A 21,552-nucleotide genomic window follows, 5' to 3' on the forward strand; every position below is an offset into this window, starting at 1 on the left:
CCTTTGATTTATTTTTAAATGCATACCTATTGTCTTAGTATCATTTCTAAGTTAGAAAAGTGGCAAGGGCTAGGCAATCAGGGTTAAAGTGATATTATATTATGTTAGAGTTGGTTGAACCATCTGGTCCAATCCCTTTATTTTATAGTTAAGGACTGACCCAAGAGTTTATCCCAAAGATGGCAGTGAATCATTGGCTGGACTGGGTCTCCTTTACTTCTCTTTGTGCCATGCTATGGCAAACTTATGACAATAAAGAGAATAAGAACCATGGGAGGGAAGGAAGGGAAGATCCCTCTGGGGCAGTAGTTTTGGGCTTTAGTGACGAAAACTTGTTCCTTTGCCTACTGGGGCATGTCTCCACTGGTGTTTGGCCTTATTCCCCAAGCCATAGGTGGAAAAAAATCCTCTTGCCCAACGGTGAAACGGTTAGGCTAGATCCAGAGCTCATATCTCCCTACCACTGTGAGGGAAGGCATTGTTCCCAATGGAGCCCCTTTTTGAGAGGCTAACCTTGTTTCATGCATACGCTGAAGCCCTTGAACTGGGTTACTCTAAGCTGCTTGCATTTCCTATTCTCAGGAGACTGATCAGTGCACTTGGCAAAGACTTCTATTTTCTTATCCCTTGTGAATTTACAGTGAATTAAGGTAAACATTCTGCCTGAGATAAACAGTGGGTTGAGGCAATGTGGGCAAAAAGAATGTTAGCATGGATAAAAGTCACATTGGCAATGATTTTTAAGTTCTATGATCACAGATTTAAAACTAAAAAGAAACCTTGGTTATTTAGCCCATTTTGTAGATGGAGAAACTAAGGCCTAGAGAGGTTTAAGTGACTTACCCCAAGATCACAGTAAGTGCAATAGTAAGTAGCAGAGATAGAATACAGATCTTCTGACTCTAGAACTAGTAATACCTTTCCATTGCCCCAGTCTTGCTTCCTGTATTTTATTTCAAGGAACCACTAAATATATATTCACAAAGTCATCATTATGAATTATTATTTAGATCATTCATGGCTTTGATGCCTCTTGACTTGCTGTGATTATTTTATCATCATTAAATTGATTGTATGTTGTAAAGTCTATTTGACTAACATTACTATTAATAATGTTTACTTGGATTTATAGAATGTTTTAGAAGAGTAGCAGAATTTGCAAGTCAGAAGGTCTGAAAAGGACCATAAAGCATAAAATGTGAGATCATCAAAGGTAGAATATTCTATCTGGAAGGGAATTTAGAAAGGAGAATCTTCTATACAATATGAAATGCTTACTTCCCACCCAAGAATGTTGGGAGCAAAAGCTATCATAAACTTTAAAGCTTTATAGAATGTGAACTGCTGTGTAAACTGTGAGCTTCAGTTCTCTCCATGAAATGAAACTGGGGTAGGTGGCAGTAGTAACCTTTTTAGATAAGAAAAGTCCTGAGACAAAAAGTGCCTTGACCTATCCAAAGAAAGTCGAATGCTAGAAGCAGCACTATAAAGATGTCACCAGAGACCTTAGAAGTCATCTTATCCCTCCCATTCATTTGTAGATGGGGACACTGAGACTTCAAGAAGATAAACGATTTGTCCAACGTCAACTAGTCCATATTTCTTTGTCAGGGGCCTTTATTTGTTGAACTTAATTCTCATTTTTTTCCATTTTGTAGATAAAGTCAAGTCTCCTTTTTCTAGTTGGGTGGAAGGCTCTTCTGCTCTGAAGCAACAACCCTAAATAATATTTCCTGTTAGAGTAATTTGGGTGTTTCATTGTCTTCCTTCCTTTTGTTAAATGGGATCCTTACAGAAAATAGTCATACAGGATGAGGTGGGGCAGGTTATCAAATACAGTGATTGAGTCCTCCTTGTCCTGGAAGAGAGAATTCTCTTCCCCTTGAAAGCAGGAAATTTCTTTCTTCAGAAAAGATTAGGTAACTCCCACAAGAGTTTTTTACAGGCTGCAAGTCTTCTACTTTTATTTGTTTGTTTGTTTGTTTTGTTAAAAAGGTATGAATCTGCTTGTGTGTGTTTCCCAACTTCTTAGTTTTGACCAGAACCAGCCTATCTTCCAGGATCCCCCAGCTATAGCCCGCCCACTTCGAGATATTTCTGAAATTCTGCTATGAGAGAAATATTCAGTGCCTTCCAGACCTGAAAGATTAGGTGAAGCACTTGGAGACCTTTAGCCTGGAGATGTCTGGGAAAGGATCGTGGACAGAGCGTGATGATTGACATCAAGGATGTCAAGGGTTGGCCCCTGATGGCAGAACTAGAAGCTGTGTGGGAACATGACAAAAGAAGTCAGTTCAGGTGTATAATGCAAGAGAAAATGTGCTGGCAATTAGAGCTTCCCCAACAGAGGGATGGCTAAACAGCCTCCAGAGATAGATTTCCCCTCCCTTGAGTTCTTAAGGCTAGAGCTGGACAAATCCTCAGCTGAGTTATATCACAGAGGAGGAATTCCTGTTTAGGTATGGGCTGGACTGAATAATCCCTGAAGTTCACTGCCAATTCTGAGATTCTGTAATTTTGTCCCCTATTAAAATGTAGGTGTTCTTTATTGATTAATATGATAATCATAGCTCATATTTCTACCTGTTAGTCAATTAATAAGCATTTATATGCCAGGCACTGTACTAGGTCTTGGGATACAAATACAAAAAATGAAATTCTCTTTCATCTTAATGGAACTCAAATTCTGTAACATTTTAAGCTTTACAAAACCTTTTCTTACAACAGCCCAGCAAGGGAAATCTTATGTTTTACATACAAGAAAAGTGAAACACTCAGCAAGGCATTTGCCTTCCCTTTTTTTTTTTTTTTTTTTTTTTTTTAAGTTAGTTAAACCCTTACCTTCTGCCTGAGAACCAATACTGTGTACTGGTTCTAAGGCAGAAGGGTGGTAAGGGCTAGACAGTGGGAGTTAAGTGACTTGCCCAGGGTCACCCAGCCAGGAAGTGTCTGAGGCCAGATTTGAACCTAGGACTTCCTGTCTGTAGGCCTGCCTCTCAGTCTACTGAGCCACCCAATTGCCCCCTTGCCTTGCCTTTTCTACTATATCAGAGGCTAATATGTGTCAGAGCTGGCATTTGAACTCACATCCTCTGAATCCTAGACTGACTATCTTCCTGCTAATTAGACCTTGAAAAAAAATAAAGGACAGAGCAATTTCTAATACCTTTAGTATTTCAGGCAACATTATTTACCAACTCTTGCTGGGTGCCAGGCCTTTCTTTTGACACTGAGGAACCAAAGATGAAAAATCCAGTGCCTGCCTTCAGGGAGCTTATACACTACTTGGGGAGATGGGGGAGGCAGAGCAGAAAGGAGATATGAGATGGACCTAGATGTAATCCAATGAGAGTGCTAGGGGTAAAGGAGAGTTCCAGAATGCTCCAGGAAATTTTGGAGAAGGAAGAGATAACAAAATTCTCCTTGGCTAAAGATGATGTCCCCTTCTGTCCTCTGGAACTGGCAGTCCCTCATCATTTCACACTGGACTACTGCAGGAGCCTTCTGGTTGATCTCTTTGTCCCAGCTCTCTTCCCCACTCCAATCCATCTTTCACTTGGTTACCATACTATTTTTCTGAAACACAAGGCTGACCATTTTTCTCAATCTCCCTGTTCTAGAAACTATTTGCTCCCTGTTACCTCCAGGGTCAAATATAAAACGTCTGTTTGGCTTTCATCTGGCCTGCTTGCTTTTCTTTGCATAAGACTCTAAACTTTTTTACTAATTGATCCCCATGCCCAGATTACCCTCCCTTCTCTATCTCCTGGCTTTCTGGAAGTCTCAGCTAAAGTCTCACCTTCAGGAAGACTGTCCCAGTCAGTCCTCCTCATCTTAGTGCCTTCCCTCTGCTGCACAGGTGAGGAATTATCACCAGTGTGCCCCATGTAGATCTTGTTTGTATATAGTCATCTCTTCCCATTTGCCTGGAAGCCACTTGAGAACAGATACTGTTTTTTGCCCCTTTTTTTGGTGACTAGCAAATAGCACAGAGCCTGACATGTAGGAGGCTGTATCTTCACCCAGTAATGAATGCTAGTTGACTGATTTCTGTCTGGGAGAGAATAATAATTCTAACTAACATTTATATAGTGCTTATTATGTGCCAGGCACTGTGCTTAGAGATCAATAAAGAATTCATGGAAGAGGTCATGCCTAAGCTTAGGAATAATGGGATAATATTGAAAAATTATTTTTTGGTTTTTAAAAAAGTTATCGGTTATCATTTCCTGCAGCATATACTTGAGATTTTGTCTATTAGGTTAATGAACGTGAAGTTCTTTTTTTTCTTCCTTTAGATTCTCACCAAGGACTCTGTGACTGTCAGTGTGGATGGAGTGGTCTATTACCGTGTCCAGAATGCCACCCTGGCAGTGGCCAACATCACCAATGCTGACTCAGCCACCCGCCTCCTGGCACAGACCACCCTAAGGAATGTCCTGGGCACCAAAAATCTCTCTCAGATCCTCTCTGACCGGGAGGAGATTGCCCATAACATGCAGGTCAGTACAATAGCCACCCCTTTATGATCTAATCAGTAATTAGGATCTGATCTGTCACTTTCCCAGAGCTGGGAATCAAAACAGACTTTGGAGAGGTGGTGGTGGGTGGTGGGTGTTGGTGGTGGGTGGGTGGTGGTAGTAGGGGTAGGGGTAGGAGAATGGAGTAGAGAGGATTGGAAAGTCCCAAAGTCTCTTCCAAAAAATGTTCTTCCATATAGCTGCCAAACTGGAAGAAGGGCTAGAGACAGTGTGTATCTTACACTAATTACATTTTTATTAGCTCCTAGAATTTAAAGCCAGAAGAACCTTTAGGTATTACATAGTCTAACTCCCAGAATTAATAGATAAGGAAACTGAGTCCTAGAGAAGCCACATGATGATAATAGAAGGAGCACTGGATTTGTAGTCAGAAGACTGGGGTTAATTCCTAGCTATTGGTTCTACCGATCCCCTCTGTAATCTCCAGAAATTAGTATACCTCCCAGGGTCTCTGTTTCCCTATCTTTTAAAGCAAAGGACTGGATTGTGAAACATCTTCTACCTCCTACTCTTTGATTCTGTGATTTAGGCCTTGAACTACCAGTGCATATTTACAACCAAAAGAATTTCCCACTTGTAGCTAACTTGTCTCTAGTGATGAGCTTTTGAGAAATGAGCTTGGCTGGTACTTGAGTAGCAGACCTTGAGTCTGTTGCCCTTTTTTGTATAGCATCAGGACTTTGGATCTGTGGTCTTTTCAGGGTGAGTTTTCCCTCAATCACTCTGGGCTTCAAGTCAGGAAGATTCATTTTCCTGAGTACAAATCTGGCCTCAGACACTTCCTAGTTCTGTGACCCGGGACAAGTCACTTCACCCTCTTTGCTTCAGTTTCCTCATCTGGAAGATGAACCCGAGAAGGAAATGGCAAATGACTTCAATAGCTTGACAAGAAAACCCCAAATGGGATCACAAAGAATTGGACACAACCAAATAACAACAAAGTGTCCCAGGCACTATGTCTGATTGCAGCCCATCCTCACCTTCTTGTCTATAGTGTCCCAATAAATCCTTCTCAAAGGGGGTCAGTCCGTCAAAAATACTGATTGCTTTCCTCCAGATTTCTCACCCTCACAAAGTGGTTTTCCTATAGCATATCTCTGACTTCGTTACATCATGTTCCTGTCCCCACCTGCCACGGGGCTTCCTGTTACCTCCAGGATCCCACAGAAGCTCCTGTTTGGCTTTTAAAGCTCTTCCCCATGTGGCCCCTTCCTCCCTTTCCAGTCTTTGTATACATCACTCCCTACTTCACACGCTGTGATCCCACCACACCATCTGTGCTAGTCTTCTCAACATTGTTCTCCATCTCCTAACTCCATGCATTTTCTTTTTTTTTTTTTAACCCCTTACCTTCTGTCTGAGAATCCATACTAAGTATCGGTCCCAAGGCAGCAGGGTGGTGAGGGCTAGGCACTGGGAGTTAAGTGACGTGGCTGGGCCGAACAGCTAGGGGCATCCTCAGGCCGAGCATTCACTGGGCCCCCTTGCTGCCCCGGAGCCACGCCAGCACTTGGATGGCTATGCTATATTGCCTTCCATTTTACAACTGAGGAACCTCAGGTCCACGGAGGGAAAATGACTCCCATTGGGTTAAAACAGTAGTTAATGCCGCAGACGGGCTTAGAACCCAGGTCTCTCCTGGCTCTTGGGTCCTTGGCCCCCCATTGTTCTCTGCCTACAGCTAACAGACAGAAAACCGCAGCCCCTCCCCGCATCCTTCCTGTCCCAGGGGCTACAAGGTCCCCACCGCTCACTTAGGATGCTGGGACTTTGGGCAGATGCTCCTTCCTCCCTCTCGTTCCCCACAGGCCACTCTGGATGATGCTACTGACGACTGGGGGATAAAGGTGGAACGCGTGGAGATCAAGGACGTGAAGTTGCCCGTGCAGCTGCAGAGAGCGATGGCTGCAGAGGCCGAGGCTTCCCGGGAGGCCCGAGCCAAGGTAACCCGCAAACCTGACTCTGAGCCTGAGGCTGTGCTTTGCCCCGGCACAGTTCTCCCCTTCTACCACATGCTCTCCGGAGAGTTGTCTCTCTTCTCCATCTCTGTGGTGCCTTGGCCTTCCTCATTAGTCGTAGCTTTTTTGCCGAATAAAATCCACATTGCCCTTTCTACAATATAACTCATATAATATAACCTATATCTGTAATATAATTCTTGCTCCCATTTCTATAACATCTTAAGTCTTATAAACAAAGTGCTTTCCTCATAACCTCGTGGTGAAGATCCTACAGAGATTATGATTCCCGTGTTAGAGATACAGAAATCAAAACTTGTATTAACTTGTGTTCCTGTAGCTCTTTAAGGTTCGAAGGGCTCGTCTTATAAGAGCTGTGCTAGAAAAGTAGCAAGAACTAGTGTTCCCACTTTATAGATGAGAAAACAGAGCCCTGGGGAGAGAATGAAGTTTTTAGACTCTACCCCTGTTATTAAAGATGGATATAACCTGCTGTCCTTAAAGAGTAACAAAGCAGGGGCAACCAGGTGGCATGGTGGATAAGAGCCAGGCCTGGAGATGGGAGGACCAGGGTTCAAATCTGTCCTTAACTGTGTGACCTTGGCAAGTCACTTAACCTCGTTCACCTAGCCATTGCCCTTCTGTCTTACAGGAGTTATAAGACAGAAAGTAAGGGTTTAAAAAAAAAGTAACAAACATTTATTTTTATACTAACAGCTAATGCTGTTTCTTTAGCACTTTCTCCCAATAATCTGGTGTGTTTCAAAGTTCAAGTATTATTTTCCCTAATTAACAGATGTTAACTTAAAGCCTAAGTTGAGAAAAAGAAAGGGACTTGCTCAGAACCAGCTGGCCTCTAAATGGCTGAGCTGATCTCCTGACTTCAGATCCAAGCAATGTATCTGACTTAACAGTGAACAGTGTTTCTCCCTCAGGGCTTGGTCCTTGTTAAGCCAAGCACACACCCTGGTTGGGCATCAGAGACAGCACAGACCACCAGCCTAGTCCTCTTGAGAGGGCAGTTATTTGTTCATTTGCTGATTTGGGAAATCAGATTACAGTGATTTTTCTCAAACTATATCCTGTTCCTTTTTAACCCTCCCTTTTAATTTCATTTCTTTTTCTTTTCCTGTGACATTGAGACTCAGAATATATAGTGTTCCCTCCCTTTTAATTTCATTTCTTTTTCTTTTCCTGTGACATTGAGACTCAGAATATATAGTGTTTGTAAAAACAATGAAGGATTCTTAGTTGTGAATACTGCCAAGCATTACCTAACCAGTTGTTGCCTGATGTTCATAAGTTTAGTTTTCGTGGAACTTATAGTTTGAAAGGACCTTAGAGATTGTCTAGTTCAAGCCTTTTATTTGGTAGATGGAAAAACTTGAGGCTTAGAGAGATACAATACATTAATGAAGATTATTCAAGATAGGGGAAAGTAACAGCCAAAACTTTCCCATCCATGGGAATGTCCCTTCCAAAAGGTTTAAAAATCAGACTCTTGAAGGTATGTGAAACCTCAGGGGGACAGCTAGTCTACACCTTCTATAACCACCCTGACAAGGCATCTGCCTGAACCAGAATCACCTCTAATCTCCACTGAAGGCATCCCACCTCACTGTCACACTAAAGCAGCCTCTTCCAGCAGTCTCTAATTGTTACCAAAGCTCTTCCTTATTTTAAGCCCAAATCTGCCTCCCTGAATTAAAATTCTTAGCATTGGTTCTATCCTCTGAGGCAATCTAATCCCTCTAGCCCATGATGGGAGGCTCTCCTGGGATTTAAAGACTGGAATCATGTCTTTTCTTTACATAAGTTCCTTACATTAGTCAACATTTATGAAGCATGTGCATCGTGCTAATTGCTGGGGGTGGGGGTACAAAAAGGGGCAAAAGACACTCTATCCTCAAGGAGCTTACAATCTAATAGGATTAACAACATGTAAACAAATATATACAAGCTATATTCAGTATAAAAAGGAAATAATTATCAGAGAGAAGGCACTAGAATTTAAAGGATTCAGGGAACATTTTTAGTATAAAGTGAGATTTTAGTTGAGACTTAAAGGAAGCCACTAAAGTCAATACTTGGAGCAGAGGAGAGAGTGTTCCAGGCATGGGGAATAACCAGAGAAAATGCCTGGAGCTGAAAGATGGAGTCTTATTCATGAAACAAGCCAGGAGGCCAGTGTCACTGAATCAAAAACTATGGTATTAAGAAAACTGCAAGATAGGAGTGGGCTAGTTTCTAGGTTCTTTTTTTTTTTTTTAATCAAATTAATCAACAGTATTTTATTTGTTTTTTTCATAAAACCAACTCCTAGTCATATATTAGTTAAATGATTCTCTTTCAATTTTATTTCAATTCAGTCTTTAAATGAGGATTTTTAATTTGTTCTTTTTCTAGTTTTTTTAGTTGCATGCCCAACTCATTGATCCACATTTTCTCTATTTTATTGATGTAAGCATTTAGAAATATAAAATTTTCCCTAAGTACTGCTTTCCCATAAATTTTGACATGTTGTCTCCTCATTGTCATTCTCATTAATAAAATTATTATTTCTTTGTTCTTTGAACCCCCCTTTTTAGCATAAGATTATTTAGCCTCCAATTAATTTTTGACTTATCTTTCCATAGGGCTTTGTTGATTATAATTTTTATTGTGTTATGGTCTGAAAAGGATGCATTTATTATTTCTGCTTTTCTGCATTTGGTTGTGAAGTTTTATGCCCTAATATACATGGTCAGTTTTTGTGTAGGAGCCATGTACTGATGAAAAGAAGATCTATTCCTTTCTATTGCCATTCAATTCTCTCGAGATCTATTAGTAAAAGATTTCATTTACTTCCTTTACTTCTTGTTTGTTTTTGGTTTGATTTATCTAGATCTTAAAGAGAGAAGTTGAGGTCCCCCACTAGTATAGTTTTGCTCTCTGTTTCCTCTTGAAGTTCATTTAATTTCTCCTTTAAAAATTTAGAGGCTATACTAATAGAGAACCACTGAAGTTTATTGAATAAGGACAGTGATATGATTTAACCTGTACTTAAGGAAAATCACAGATTGAATGGAAGATATAATAGAGAGGGGAGTACCTCACCCCACCCCAATTCAGCATGCTTATCTTTCAAGGCTCTCCCCATAAGCCACTTTTTCCCTGAATCCTTTACCTAATCCCCATATCTCCTGCTTCTCTTTCCTTTCCCCTAATCTGGCTGTAGTGTTCTCTCCTTCCTCAAGTTACCTCTTAAATTTCTCCCTCATACCCCATAACATACAAATCAAAATCTAAAGTAGCCAGGGCTATTTCATTTTTGTCTTTGTACCCTCTAACTCCTAGCATGATGCCTTTCACTTAGTAATTGCTTAATAAATGTTTATTGTATTTATTTAAACCTTTACCTTCTGACTTAGAGTCAATATGTCATATTGTTTCCAAGTCAGAAGAGTGGTAAAGACTCAGCAAAGAGGATTAAGTAACTTGCTCAGGGTCACATAGCTAGGAAATATCTGAAGCCAGATTTGACTTCAGGATCTCCCTTTCTTAGGCCTGGCTTTCCATCTACTGAGCCACCTATTTTTTCATACAGTGCTTTCATCAGTAGAAGATTCCCCCAGTGATTGGCATCTGCTCTGCACCTTACAGTGGTAGAGAGTTGCCTGGGACACACTGAGAGGCTAAGACTTGCCCAGGATTAAACAGCCAGTATGTGGTAGAGTCAGACTTGAACAAGGTTCTCCTGACTCTAAGGCCAGCTCTTCTCCACTGTGCCATTTTCTCCAGGTAAAAGAGCCCCTGCTTCTTTATGGTTCCCACTCCTTTGGCCAAGGTTCATATCTTACAATAGATATCAAGAAGACCTGCCTGTCCCAGATGTTAACATCTAGATTGAATTGGATTTAATCAAACATTATCCCATGAAATAAGGTACTTTAAAAATCCTGAAGTTTTAATAGTGACCTATTAATAGCGATTCTATTCAATAAAGCTTTAGCATGTATGGATTTCCCACTCTCTACTCCTAATGATATAGTAAATTTTTGCTGGGTAGGTAGTGTCTGTGTAAGACTTTTTAGCTTTAAGATTCTGATAGATCAGAAAATAAATCCCTGAACTTCTCCAGAGAGAGGTGGTTTAATTGAAAGAGCTTTAGCCTTGGAGGAGGGACGCCTGAGTTTAAATATCAGCCCTCCCTGTTGCTAACTATCATTAGTCATTTCATCCCTTTGAATTTTAGGCTTCTCATCTGGAAAATGGGGTGAATAATATTTGTACTTTACTTAGCTTCATAAAGTGGTTGTGAATTATGTACTTGGCAAATTGTAGTGATATAGATTTTCCCCCCCATGGTTACATGATTCTCATTGTCTCCCTCCCCTCTTTCCTTTCCGCTTCCAGAGTTGACAAGCAATTTCACTGGGTTATACATATTTTTTTTTATTTTTTATCGTAGTGATAGAGAAATGAGAGTTATCTGTGATGTAGTAGTCAGAGAACATGGATTCAAATCATGGTCCTGCTATTTATTAATTGTGTGACCTTGTGTAAATCATGCTACCTTTCTTGCTGAGGCCCCAGTTTCCCCTTCAGTGAAATGAGAAAGATGGACCTGTTGATTTTTTTTAAAACCTTACCTTCTATCTTAGTATCAATTCTAAGACAGAAGAGTAGCAAGAGCCAAACAATCAGGGTTAAGTGACTTGCCCAGGGTCCCACAGCTAGGCAGTATATGTAATCCATATTTGAATCTTGGTGCTCTATCCACAATTCTAAAAGTTCCCTGCAGATCCAGACTTATGATCCTACAGTGTGACAGTAAACAGATACAAGTACAATGAGAACAGGAAGAGCATGGAGTCACTGCTCAGATAAGGAAGATCTGATTAGATGATTCATTCCTGTTCCTAAGTAACCACTGCTTTTCTTGTGCCCCAGGTCATTGCTGCAGAAGGAGAGATGAATGCTTCTCGGGCCCTAAAAGAAGCATCCATGGTCATCACTGAGTCCCCTGCTGCTCTCCAGCTCCGCTACCTGCAGACTCTGACAACCATTGCTGCAGAGAAAAACTCAACCATTGTCTTTCCACTGCCCATCGACATGCTTCAGGGCATCATGACGGCAAAGCGCTAGGACTAGGCAGAGCTGAGCTGTCCAGAAGTAAAGCAGAGCTGGGGAACAAATCTAGCCTTTAACCTACAGAGAGTGAGTGGGGTGAGGGAGCTTTCACCCCTTCCATCTTTCCCTTTCTTCCCCTTCCTGTCTTGACATGCCGAGTGTGATGTGCTTAGATCTAGTGAATGAGCCAATGAATCATTCACTTTTGTGACTTTGGAAAGAGACCAGACAGCTGATTGATTTATGCTATTTTAAACTTTGCGTGCTTTTTGATAATCCTATTGTAGCTTAAATACCTCCTTTGGTTGAGTCAGTCCATTGCTCATCTCAGCAGCCCAGGGAAAAGCCAGTACTGATTTTCTAGGTGCCCCCCTCGACATTAATAGAATGTTCAGTCTAGAATGGGCTATCGCCCCATAATGAAGACACAGAGTATTAGAACATGGAGTGGTAGCGCTGGAAGGGACCTTTAGCAATCAGAAAATGAGGATGCTGGACCAAATGATCTTTAAGATGCCTCCTAGTTCCAAGTCTGCCATCTAGTACAAGCCCTTCACTTTACACATGAAGAAGCAGAGACTTAGAAAAGGAGAGAAGCTTCTCCTGCTCTATGGCAGTTGCTGCCTCCAATGAAAGAAGGCTCTAGTCCCAACCCTACACTTGTTACCTTCGGGGATCTCTATTCAAAGGATGATTTTTCAATGATCTGGTTCCCAGCCCTTCTGAACTCAAACTCAGTTCAAAGAGATCTCTTACCTCTGCCTTATGGGGAGAGACTAGATTTTGAGCCCCTGCCCTCGATACTAGAGATGGTGATGTTCCGCTGCCCTAAAAGAAGTCACCAGCCTCTCGTTGCCATGGCTGCAGACGCTATCGTCAGCCACGGAGATATCGTCAGAGCCCCCTTTTTTGCCATTCACAAAGACTGAGCTAACCTTTCCAAACCTCTTAAGACCTTTTATGGATTTACCATCATTTCTGTCCTTCGCAAAAAGAAAAGTTTGTTTTTAAAAATTGATCTGAGCATCTTTAGTGAATGAGCAATGTGTTGGCCTACTTACAAAGGAGCTGAAAACCCTTCCCAGAAGTGCTTTATTATCTCAGACTTGTCTTCTTCAAGCATCAAGTTTAAAATAGTTTTGTATTTTCCGATTTTTAAATGAGTCTTTCTATAAGCCAACTTTTGTAGATCTCTTTCTGTACCTCCAGAACTTAATGTGGTTGTCTTTAAAAAAAAAAAGTTACAATGTACTTTAATACACATCATGATTCATGTTAATAGATACATATGCCACTGTGAAGTGTCCTTAGTTTGTGAATACTTAGAGAGTAATATCCCTTACCTATTACAAGAATATACTGAGGGTTCTGTGGGTGGGAGCACCCTGTCTAAATGTTCATTGCCTCCTCTTTCAGATTTAAGGACTAAAGGAAGAGGGTCCAGGGGATAACTCCTAAAAATTAGAAGTTGAAAATATGCATCTGAAATTTTTAATTCCATTTCAACTGTTTGTTGGCTTCTCACTTTTCCCCACCATAATGCATTTTACATTGAGAAAATTAATTCTATCTAGTATTCTTCTCACTGATGGAATAGGCAGTGGTCTCTCTGCTTCACACTTCCTCTGAGGCTTAGGACTGACCTGGAAATGTCCTAGGGTGGAGGCTTCTTCTTAAGCAAAGCCTTCTGCTGCTCTAGTTCTCAAGGTTAGACATAGTCATTTATTCCCCCAGCTCATTTGCCATCATTTTTTTTTCTCTTTCAGCTAAAGATTTTTTTTTCATTTTCTTTGTGGGTTTTGTTAATCTAAAACACAAAGTTTATAGATATATTTTTTTAATTTAAAGGGTTTTTTAATTGCTTCTGTCATTCAATTCTAAGACAACTTTCCTTACCCCATCCCTCACCCCCCCCCCCTTACTTTCCTCAAGGAAACCATATTGACTGCTGATTCTCTGTTTCCCACTTGTGGAGTTTACCGTTTTCCCAGGTTGCCTTAAGTCTAGATCCCAAGCTGCCTTCCCTTATCTTTGTTAGAGGTATCATAGAACAATAGCTTTGGGTGGAATAGCTTATTAGGGATTGGACTGGAGGCTGAAGACTGAGGATTCTCCCAAGGGAGCCTTAATAAATTATTGTGTGCCTCTCTTCCTGCTCTTGTTGTCTTTTTGTCCATAAGCATCCATGATGAACATATACTCTGCATTCCCTGGTACCTTGGAGATTGAGGTTTATGTATTTCATGAGCTTGCATTGCACTAAGACAATTCAGTGTGTGTCTGGCCTTAATAAGGTGAGCCCTTCAAAGCTGGCTGGTAGGATGGAAAAGGATGCCTAAATTGGAGAAAATGGCCCAGTTTGAAAATGGAGAAGGTCAAAGCTCCCATGGCAGTCAGCAGGATTGGGCCCATGAATCATCCCAGTACTTCCCATATAAGAGACACAGGGAGGTCCAATCTTCAGGGAAAGGAGCACACACCACCCCAAAATCCTGGGTATTTCATTTTTCTCTGAATGTTTATGAATTCTAAGATCCAAAACTTGATTTCATCTCATCTGGCTCATCCCTAGCAGCTCAGAGACTATTACATATGGAAGGGACAAAGTCCTCAGAGCAGAGACCATCAGGGCTGGAAGGGACCTTTGAGATCATCTCATCCAATCTTTTAATTTTATAGATGAGGAAACTAAGTCCAAAAGAGGTTACTTACAGTAGGAAATTTGAAAACCTTTATAGCTCCTTTTGGCTAAGGCAGACTTTACTTTTCTACCTTAGTCCCCACAAAAAACTAAACTATTAGTTACTTAGAATTCTTTCATCTATATACCAGGATGCTACCCAATATAACCTGCTTTCCTAACTTGCCATCTCATTGCTCCTGGACCCAAGAAGAGGACCCAGGAACTAGGCTCCCAGAAACTAGAAATAAAAATAAGTATCAGCAATCTTTGGATTCCACTTCATTTGTATTTGTTTGCTGGTTCCTCTCTCTTTTTTTCCCATCTATATGAAGTAGTGCCCAATATTCTTCCCCCTGATAGAAGAGGCAGTAGTCTTTCACACTTCCTCTGAGACTCAGAACTGACCTAGAAACATCCTAGACTGGAGGTATCTTCACACAGAACCCTCTGTGGTTCCAGTTGTCAAGCTTAAGCATAATCATTCATTCCTTCAGCTGGTTTGCCATTATCTCTTGTTCCAGTTAAAACTTCTTTAAAATTTCCTTTATGGGTCTCTGGGCCATAGACACAAAGTTCATAACTATTATTTTTCTTACTTTGGAGCAATTTACAGATTTGGTTCTGGGCCATAATAGCCCATGAGCTAAAAATGATTTTTATATTTTTAAATGCAAACCAATTTATGAGATGAGTATGGTTAACATTTTATAATTAATTATACTTAAAAATGCAAAAACCGTTTTTAACTCCCCAAGTAGTTGGGTTTGACCCAGAGGCCAAAGCCTGCTGTCCTCAGGTTTACGGTTTTTATTCTGCTATTACCCTTTTCTATAAAGACTTATCCTTCACTTTGGTCTGCTGGCCAAGGAAACCACATCTCTACCAGCTGAGAACTTGGACCCCAAGTTTTCCCCTACCAGCCAGAAACTAAGGCCCCAGAGAGACAGACATTTGCTTTCTAGCCAATCAGACAAACCTTAAAAAAGGAGAGTGGTATGAGTTACCATTGGGAAAGAGAGAAGCCCTTTGAAGACAGATCTCTACAATGCCAAAGGACGAGATTAAACTGATTCCATTTCTAACTACACACCTTGACTCTCCTTGATAAGGTGTCATTTTACCTGGGAACCACTGCTCTCCAAGCCCTTTGAAATCCTTTTAGTTGGATGCTTTTAAAGATCTCCATCCCTTTAAATGAGTGTAGTTAAGGCTGAACCAGTTTTTAGTCTCCAGATATTCGTTCCAATAGGTCACCTACGGAGGGCAATACTCGGGACCATTGAAAGCCCTGTGTTTCGTCCCACATTGGATCAGTCCGGGCCTAGCTCGCTATCTTGCATCATCCATCCAAGGCAGAGCTACTGATGGAATTGACTCACAAGCTTAACTTCAGCACAGAAGCCAATAGCTTTAGTGAGAAGAAGAACATCCAAGTGGTGGTGTTTAGAGGCAGTAAAGTGGCATAGTGGGTAAAGGGCCAGGCCAAGCATCAGGAAGACCTGAGTTTAAATACAGCTTCAGACACTAGCAGTGTGACCCTGGATGAGTTACTTTAGTGAAATGGGGATAGGGAGCAGCTGGGTGGCTCAGTGGATTGAGTGTCAGGCCTAGAGATGGGAGGTCCTGGGTTCAAATATGGCCTGTAACACTTCCCAGCTGTGCAGGTCCTGGGCAAGTCACTTAACTCCCATTGCCTAGCCCTTACTGCTCTTCTACCTTAGAACCAATACACAGTACTGAATCTAATAAAGAAGGGTTTTATAAATTAATTAAATAAAATGAGGATCATAATAGCACCTACCTTCCAGGGTTGTTGTATCAAATGGGTTAATAACTAAAGCACTTGGCTCAGTGCCTGGCAATATGTAAATGTTAAATATTATGGCTATAAATCATGAAACAGTCTCAGAAGACTCAAATTTGCAAATGGCATGAAAGGAATTGGAAACAAACATGGTGGGTATAAGCACATTACTCCATGATGTAAAGAAGAGTCTTAATGACTTGAATGATGGAAAAAGGAGATGGACTAGTCACATAAGCAACAGGAAAACAAATGTGTAGCCCAAATGTAACTCATTTAATAAAATTATCAAACAAGACAGAGGATGTTAAATTGATTCTATTTGAAGAATTTTTTTAAATCCCCAAATCTGAGAGTTGGGGGAGACCTCAGTGGCCATCTAATTCAACCTGTAAATGAACAGAATCCAAACAATGGTTGTCCAACCTTGCCTTATAGACCTCTAAGAAGAGGCCATCCACCACGTCTCCAGGCCATCCAGTCCACGCTGGCAAAGGTTTCATTGTTAGGGAGTTTTCCCCAACTCAAGCTAAGGCTGCCCCCTTTGTAACTTCCATTGTTTCTGGTTCTGTCCTGTGAGGCCAGATGAAACAAATCTAATCCCTCCATGTTAGTCCTTCAAGTAGTTGTACAGAAATTACATCTCCCCTAAGTCTTCTGTTCTGTAGACTACACATGCCCAACTCCTTCAGTTAACCCTCAGGATATAGATTCAAGGTCCTCTATCATCTTGGTATTACTATATGATGAGAAGACCATAGATAAATTGTGGGAAAGGGAAATATGGCTGAAAAATATATTCCAAGAGACCAAGGAAATGCCACTCTCTTCCATTTATGTGCCTAGAACTTTGCACAACGCTTAGTGCTTTAATAAGTAATGCACTGTAGGTATATAATAAATTCTTTTTGATTGGTCAGTCTCTTCATGGTCCCCTAAATATAACTTGTTAGTCTCTGCCTTCATTCATGTTCTTGTAGGAATAAGTTAGGGATAGTCTTTTTCTAGGGTTAGTTGAAAGAAGGGAATTTTGAAATACACCCTGGAAAGGATTGTGAGTAAGAAGGGAATTGTGAGTCTACAACTGAAAATAACTGAATTTCACTTCCTTCTTGGATTTTGTCTGACCTGGGAATGGGTTTTGTCTCTCTGCCTACAATTTCAAGCTGAAGGAGGGTTTTTCTCTAAGGGATTCTCCCTGGAAGGTCAGGATTTCATGGAGAATCTTTTGGCATCCAGGTAGAGGATTTACTTGGAGAAAACCAGTTTCACTGAGTCCAATTTTCATCTGCCAGTGGTCCAGCTACCAGAATTCTTATTGATTAAGGTAATCCAAAGCTTTCCATCTATAACTTTGGTTACATAGTACAGCAGCCAAAACCCAGGGGTTTTTTCCCTTTTCTTTCTTATTAATTATTGGTGGGAAGTTTAGGTTAAGTCAGATAGCTTGGGAAAGGGTTTTAGATAGCATAGGGAGGATTAGGTAGGGCCCAGAGAAGAAACAGAAGGCTTCCCTTAAGCAGAGAACATAGAAGTTGGGTGGCGGTATTGTGAAGAGAGTTAGGGTCATACCTATCCAGTTACCTTTATTCCTGTTGTTAAAATAAACTTTTCATAAGAAAGAGTTTGGTGCTTAATTGGCCCAGAGGAGTTCCTAGGTGGATTGTAACATCTGATATCCATCTAGGATACTTCCACATTACATTCTCCCTGTTCAGAGAATGTCTGAACTAGAGCAGATCTGTGAATATAAAATATTGGAACAAAGAATTTAGAGTCTGAAGGAACCTTAGGATGGATATTAGGATTAAGGAGCAAGGTGGTGGATAGGACACTGAGCTTCAAGTCCTCATTCAGATCTGCCCTCAGACACTAGCTGTGTAACCCTGCCTAAGTCATACAACTTCTGTTTGCCTCAGTTTCCTCCTCTATATAATAGAGATAATAATAGCTACTTCCCAGAGTTGCAGTGGGCATAAAATATTGTAAAGCACTTTGCAAATTTTAAAATGCTAAATAAAATGTTAGTTCTTATTTGTATGAAGGTTAAAGAGGAGAAATAAGTTTCAGGCCCTGAACTGAAAGAAGCACCCTTGTGGAAAGAAAGGGAAGAAGTTTGTCCCTCAATAAAGGAGAGCTTAGCTGCTCCCAAGAGAGTCCAAACCTGCCCTGTTCTCCCTCTCTTTTCCTTCCTACTAGAAGCTGAGAACCCTATGCTGTAGCTCATTTAGCAGGACCCGTTATCCTCTTGGAAGGCCCCTGTGCTGATAACATCCTCCCCATTGGCCTGCCCTGTCAATATTCTTTCCTGCCTTGGCCTAAACTTCCTATTGTTAGTCACTCCTTTGAACTGAGATCTTGTTTCCAGAGTCTACTATGAAGATGTGCAATGCTGGGAAGTAGAGCAGAATCATCTAGCTCTCTCCTGTTAATGAATGGTTTAAACAGTAAATTAACTGTTAGTATTTGTCTTTCCTAATCACTAATAATGGAAGAATTGTACAGCAACCCCCCCCCCCAGGCTTCCCCTCCCACCTGTTGAATTGGCAGTAGGGAAAGATGGGAATGGTGCAAACTGGAGGGCTTCTAATGAACTATTGGTCAAGTCGATGGACTAGTGTCACCCTTTTGTAAAGCCAGCAGGCATTTATTAAGTACCAGCTATGTACCAGGCACTCTGCTAAGCTTTGGAAATACAAAGAAAGGCAAAACCAGCCTTGGCTCTTAAGGAGGTCACAGTCTAATGGGAGAGATGGCACATAAATAGGTACAATGAAGCTATGAAAAGGATAAATTGGGCATAATCTCAGAGGGAAGGCACTGGCATTGAAGGATCACTGGGAAAGGATTCTTATAAAAGGTGGGGTGATAGCTGGAATTTGAAGGAAGCCGGAGAAAGTCAGAAGGTTGAGATGAGGTAGAGAATTTCAGGCATGAGGGACAGCCAGTGAAAATAGCCACAGTATAAGTGCCTTATTTAAAAAAAAGAGAGAGAGAAAGACCAGTTTCACTTAGATATAAAGCAAACGTAGAGGCATAGAGTGTATAAAGACTAGAAATGTAGGATGTAGCCAGATTATGAGGGACTTTAAAAGCTAAACAGAGGAGATAGCTATTGGTCAGTGGATAGAGAGCCAGGCTTAAAGAAAGGAGGTCCTGTATTCAAGTAAGACCTCAGGCACTTATTACCTCTGTGGCCCTGGGCAAGTCACTTACCCCTGTTTGCCCCGGTTTCCTCATCTGTAAAAATGAGCTGCAAGGGGACAGCTAGGTGGTTCAGTGAATTGAGTCAAGTTCAGAGACAGGAGGCCCTGGGTTCAGTTTCTGGTCTCACACTTCCTAGCTGTGTGACCCTGGGCAAGTCATTTAACCCCCATTGCCTACCTCTTAGTGCTTTTCCACCTTGGAACCAATACTTAGTATTGACTCTAAAAGAGATGGTAAGGGTTGTTTTGGTTTTTTTTAATGAGCTGGAGAAGAAAATGGCAAACCGCTCTAGTATCTTTGCCAAGAAAACCCTAAATTGGGTCCCAGAAAGCTGGACATGTTTGGACCCTGAACAACAACATTGAACTCAATAGTTTCCAACCCCTGAACAGCAACATTTATTTCCCAGATTTGTTGTGAAGATCAAAGGTAGCAATATTCACACAGTACTTAGCACGGTATCTAGCACATTATTATTATTATTATCATTACATCCTATTTAATAATAGGTCATACATTTCTAAATCTATAAGACTTACAATGTATTTTCTTCATAAAGGCAGGCAGATAAGGAGGTAGCACAAGTATTATTCCCATTTTAAAGATAAAGAAGCTGAGGCTTAGGAAAATCAAATGACTTGCCCACAGTTTCATAGCTGGTATCAGAACCAGTACTTGAACCCAAATCTAATTCCCAGTCCAAGAGTGATGGCTTAATCCTCATTCAGATAGGTTCTGCTTGCTTCCCTCTTGAGGTCCCTTTCAACTTTAAAACGATTGAATCCACAAAAAGCTTGCTGTCTAAGAAGGGGCATTTATCTCCTTTTAGCCCCCAAGCCCATTCCAGCCAGCATCATGTCAAAGCCTCTCACTAAAGCACCAGTGAATGAAGCTGTAACTCTCCTAAATAATGTGTCATCTTAGTAAATCAAACAAATGCTGAAGTTTCCATCACGTTTCCCCCTCCTGTTGAACCACCGGAAAACATCCAGAGTGATAGAAAACCTGGTTGCTTAATTCTGTCTCCTCTCACAGGGCAACTCCTCTGAAACGGAGCCCCACTGAGGTTCCCTCTTCAGTATGAACAGGTGAATGTGCCATGAGCAGAGGTGGAGAATTAGAGGAGGAAGGAAGTGGGTATTTTAACCTGCTGTAGGGTTTTCTGAAAATATCTGGGACAGTGGCCACATTCATTAATCACTCAACTTCTCAAATCCCTAGAGAGTTCTGATGCAAGCAGGTGAATGTCTTTGTTACTGGGAGATGAATTCAAGAGAGTGTAATGCAATGAATAGAGTACTGGACTTGGAGCAAGGACCTCAGAAGGACATCTCAGCTGTGCCACATGCTGTGACTTTAGGCAAATCACGCCCCCTTCTCTGGTCTTCAGGTTCCTCACTTGTAAAATGAAGGGATTAGACTAGATAGTCTAAACTTCCTTCCAGCTCTAAAACTATGATTCTAAGGAAGTGAATGATGAGGAAGAATATTCTGTATTTCATAGAATCTCAAAATTAGAAAATAGCTTGGGGCAAGAGTTGTCCATCTCTGAAAGCCTTCAGAAGCTAGCCCACCACTTATGAAAGTAAAAGGAATTCCTATTCACATACAATTGAACTAATTGGAAAGCGTGCTGGATTTGGAACCAGATATTCTGGATTTAAATTCTGCTCTACCATTGTTGTGTGTCTCAGAAATGAATAATCCATTACCTCTCTGTGATTCTACTTTGTTTTTTTTTCCTTTCTCTCTTCTATCCCAATTCCTTAATTCCCACCCAGTCTTTTCTTTTCTCCAACTTTCTTCTTTCTCCTTTCCCACTCCCTTCACTGACAATAATGTTGAATTCGAGTGCATTTGAGAGATTTGATGGTTTTGCATTTTGAGTTCCTAAATTTTAAAAGTGATTAATCTCACCTTTATTTCTTTTAAAAAAGAATCCTACATTAATCCAACATGACAAGGTACATTTTATTTTCATGTGGTCCTTTATTTTAGTCAATGGGTCAGTGGAATTTGGGTTTCTTCATTGCTACCACAGAGTTAGTAATTCTAATGATTGATAGGAATAGAAAGGCCATTCTTCAAAATAATAAACAGTATATATTTAAAACCATCAGCAAGTATCATCTGCAATGGGAACAAGTCAGAAGCCTTCCCAGTAAGAACAGGAGTAAAGCAAGGATGCCCATTATCAACTCTATTATTTAATATTGTACTAGAAATGCTAGCGATAGCAATTAGAGA

The 21,552-nt window shown here is 40.9% G+C and overlaps 1 protein-coding gene across 1 annotated transcript in view; it reads left to right on the forward strand.

Annotated features, from left to right (window-relative positions):
* Positions 1-13,461, forward strand: part of STOM (stomatin) — a 47,262-nt gene extending 33,801 nt beyond the window's left edge. Inside the window, exons 5-7 of the mRNA XM_044664260.1 lie at positions 4,299-4,502; positions 6,350-6,484; positions 11,432-13,461. Of these exons, the coding sequence (XP_044520195.1) occupies positions 4,299-4,502; positions 6,350-6,484; positions 11,432-11,626 (534 nt within the window). The 3' untranslated portion in view covers positions 11,627-13,461. The remainder of the gene's footprint in view (positions 1-4,298; positions 4,503-6,349; positions 6,485-11,431) is intronic.
* Positions 13,462-21,552: the final 8,091 nt, after the last annotated feature.

This window comes from Gracilinanus agilis, chromosome 2 (assembly GCF_016433145.1).
Source record: "Gracilinanus agilis isolate LMUSP501 chromosome 2, AgileGrace, whole genome shotgun sequence".
NCBI lineage: Eukaryota > Metazoa > Chordata > Mammalia > Didelphimorphia > Didelphidae > Gracilinanus > Gracilinanus agilis.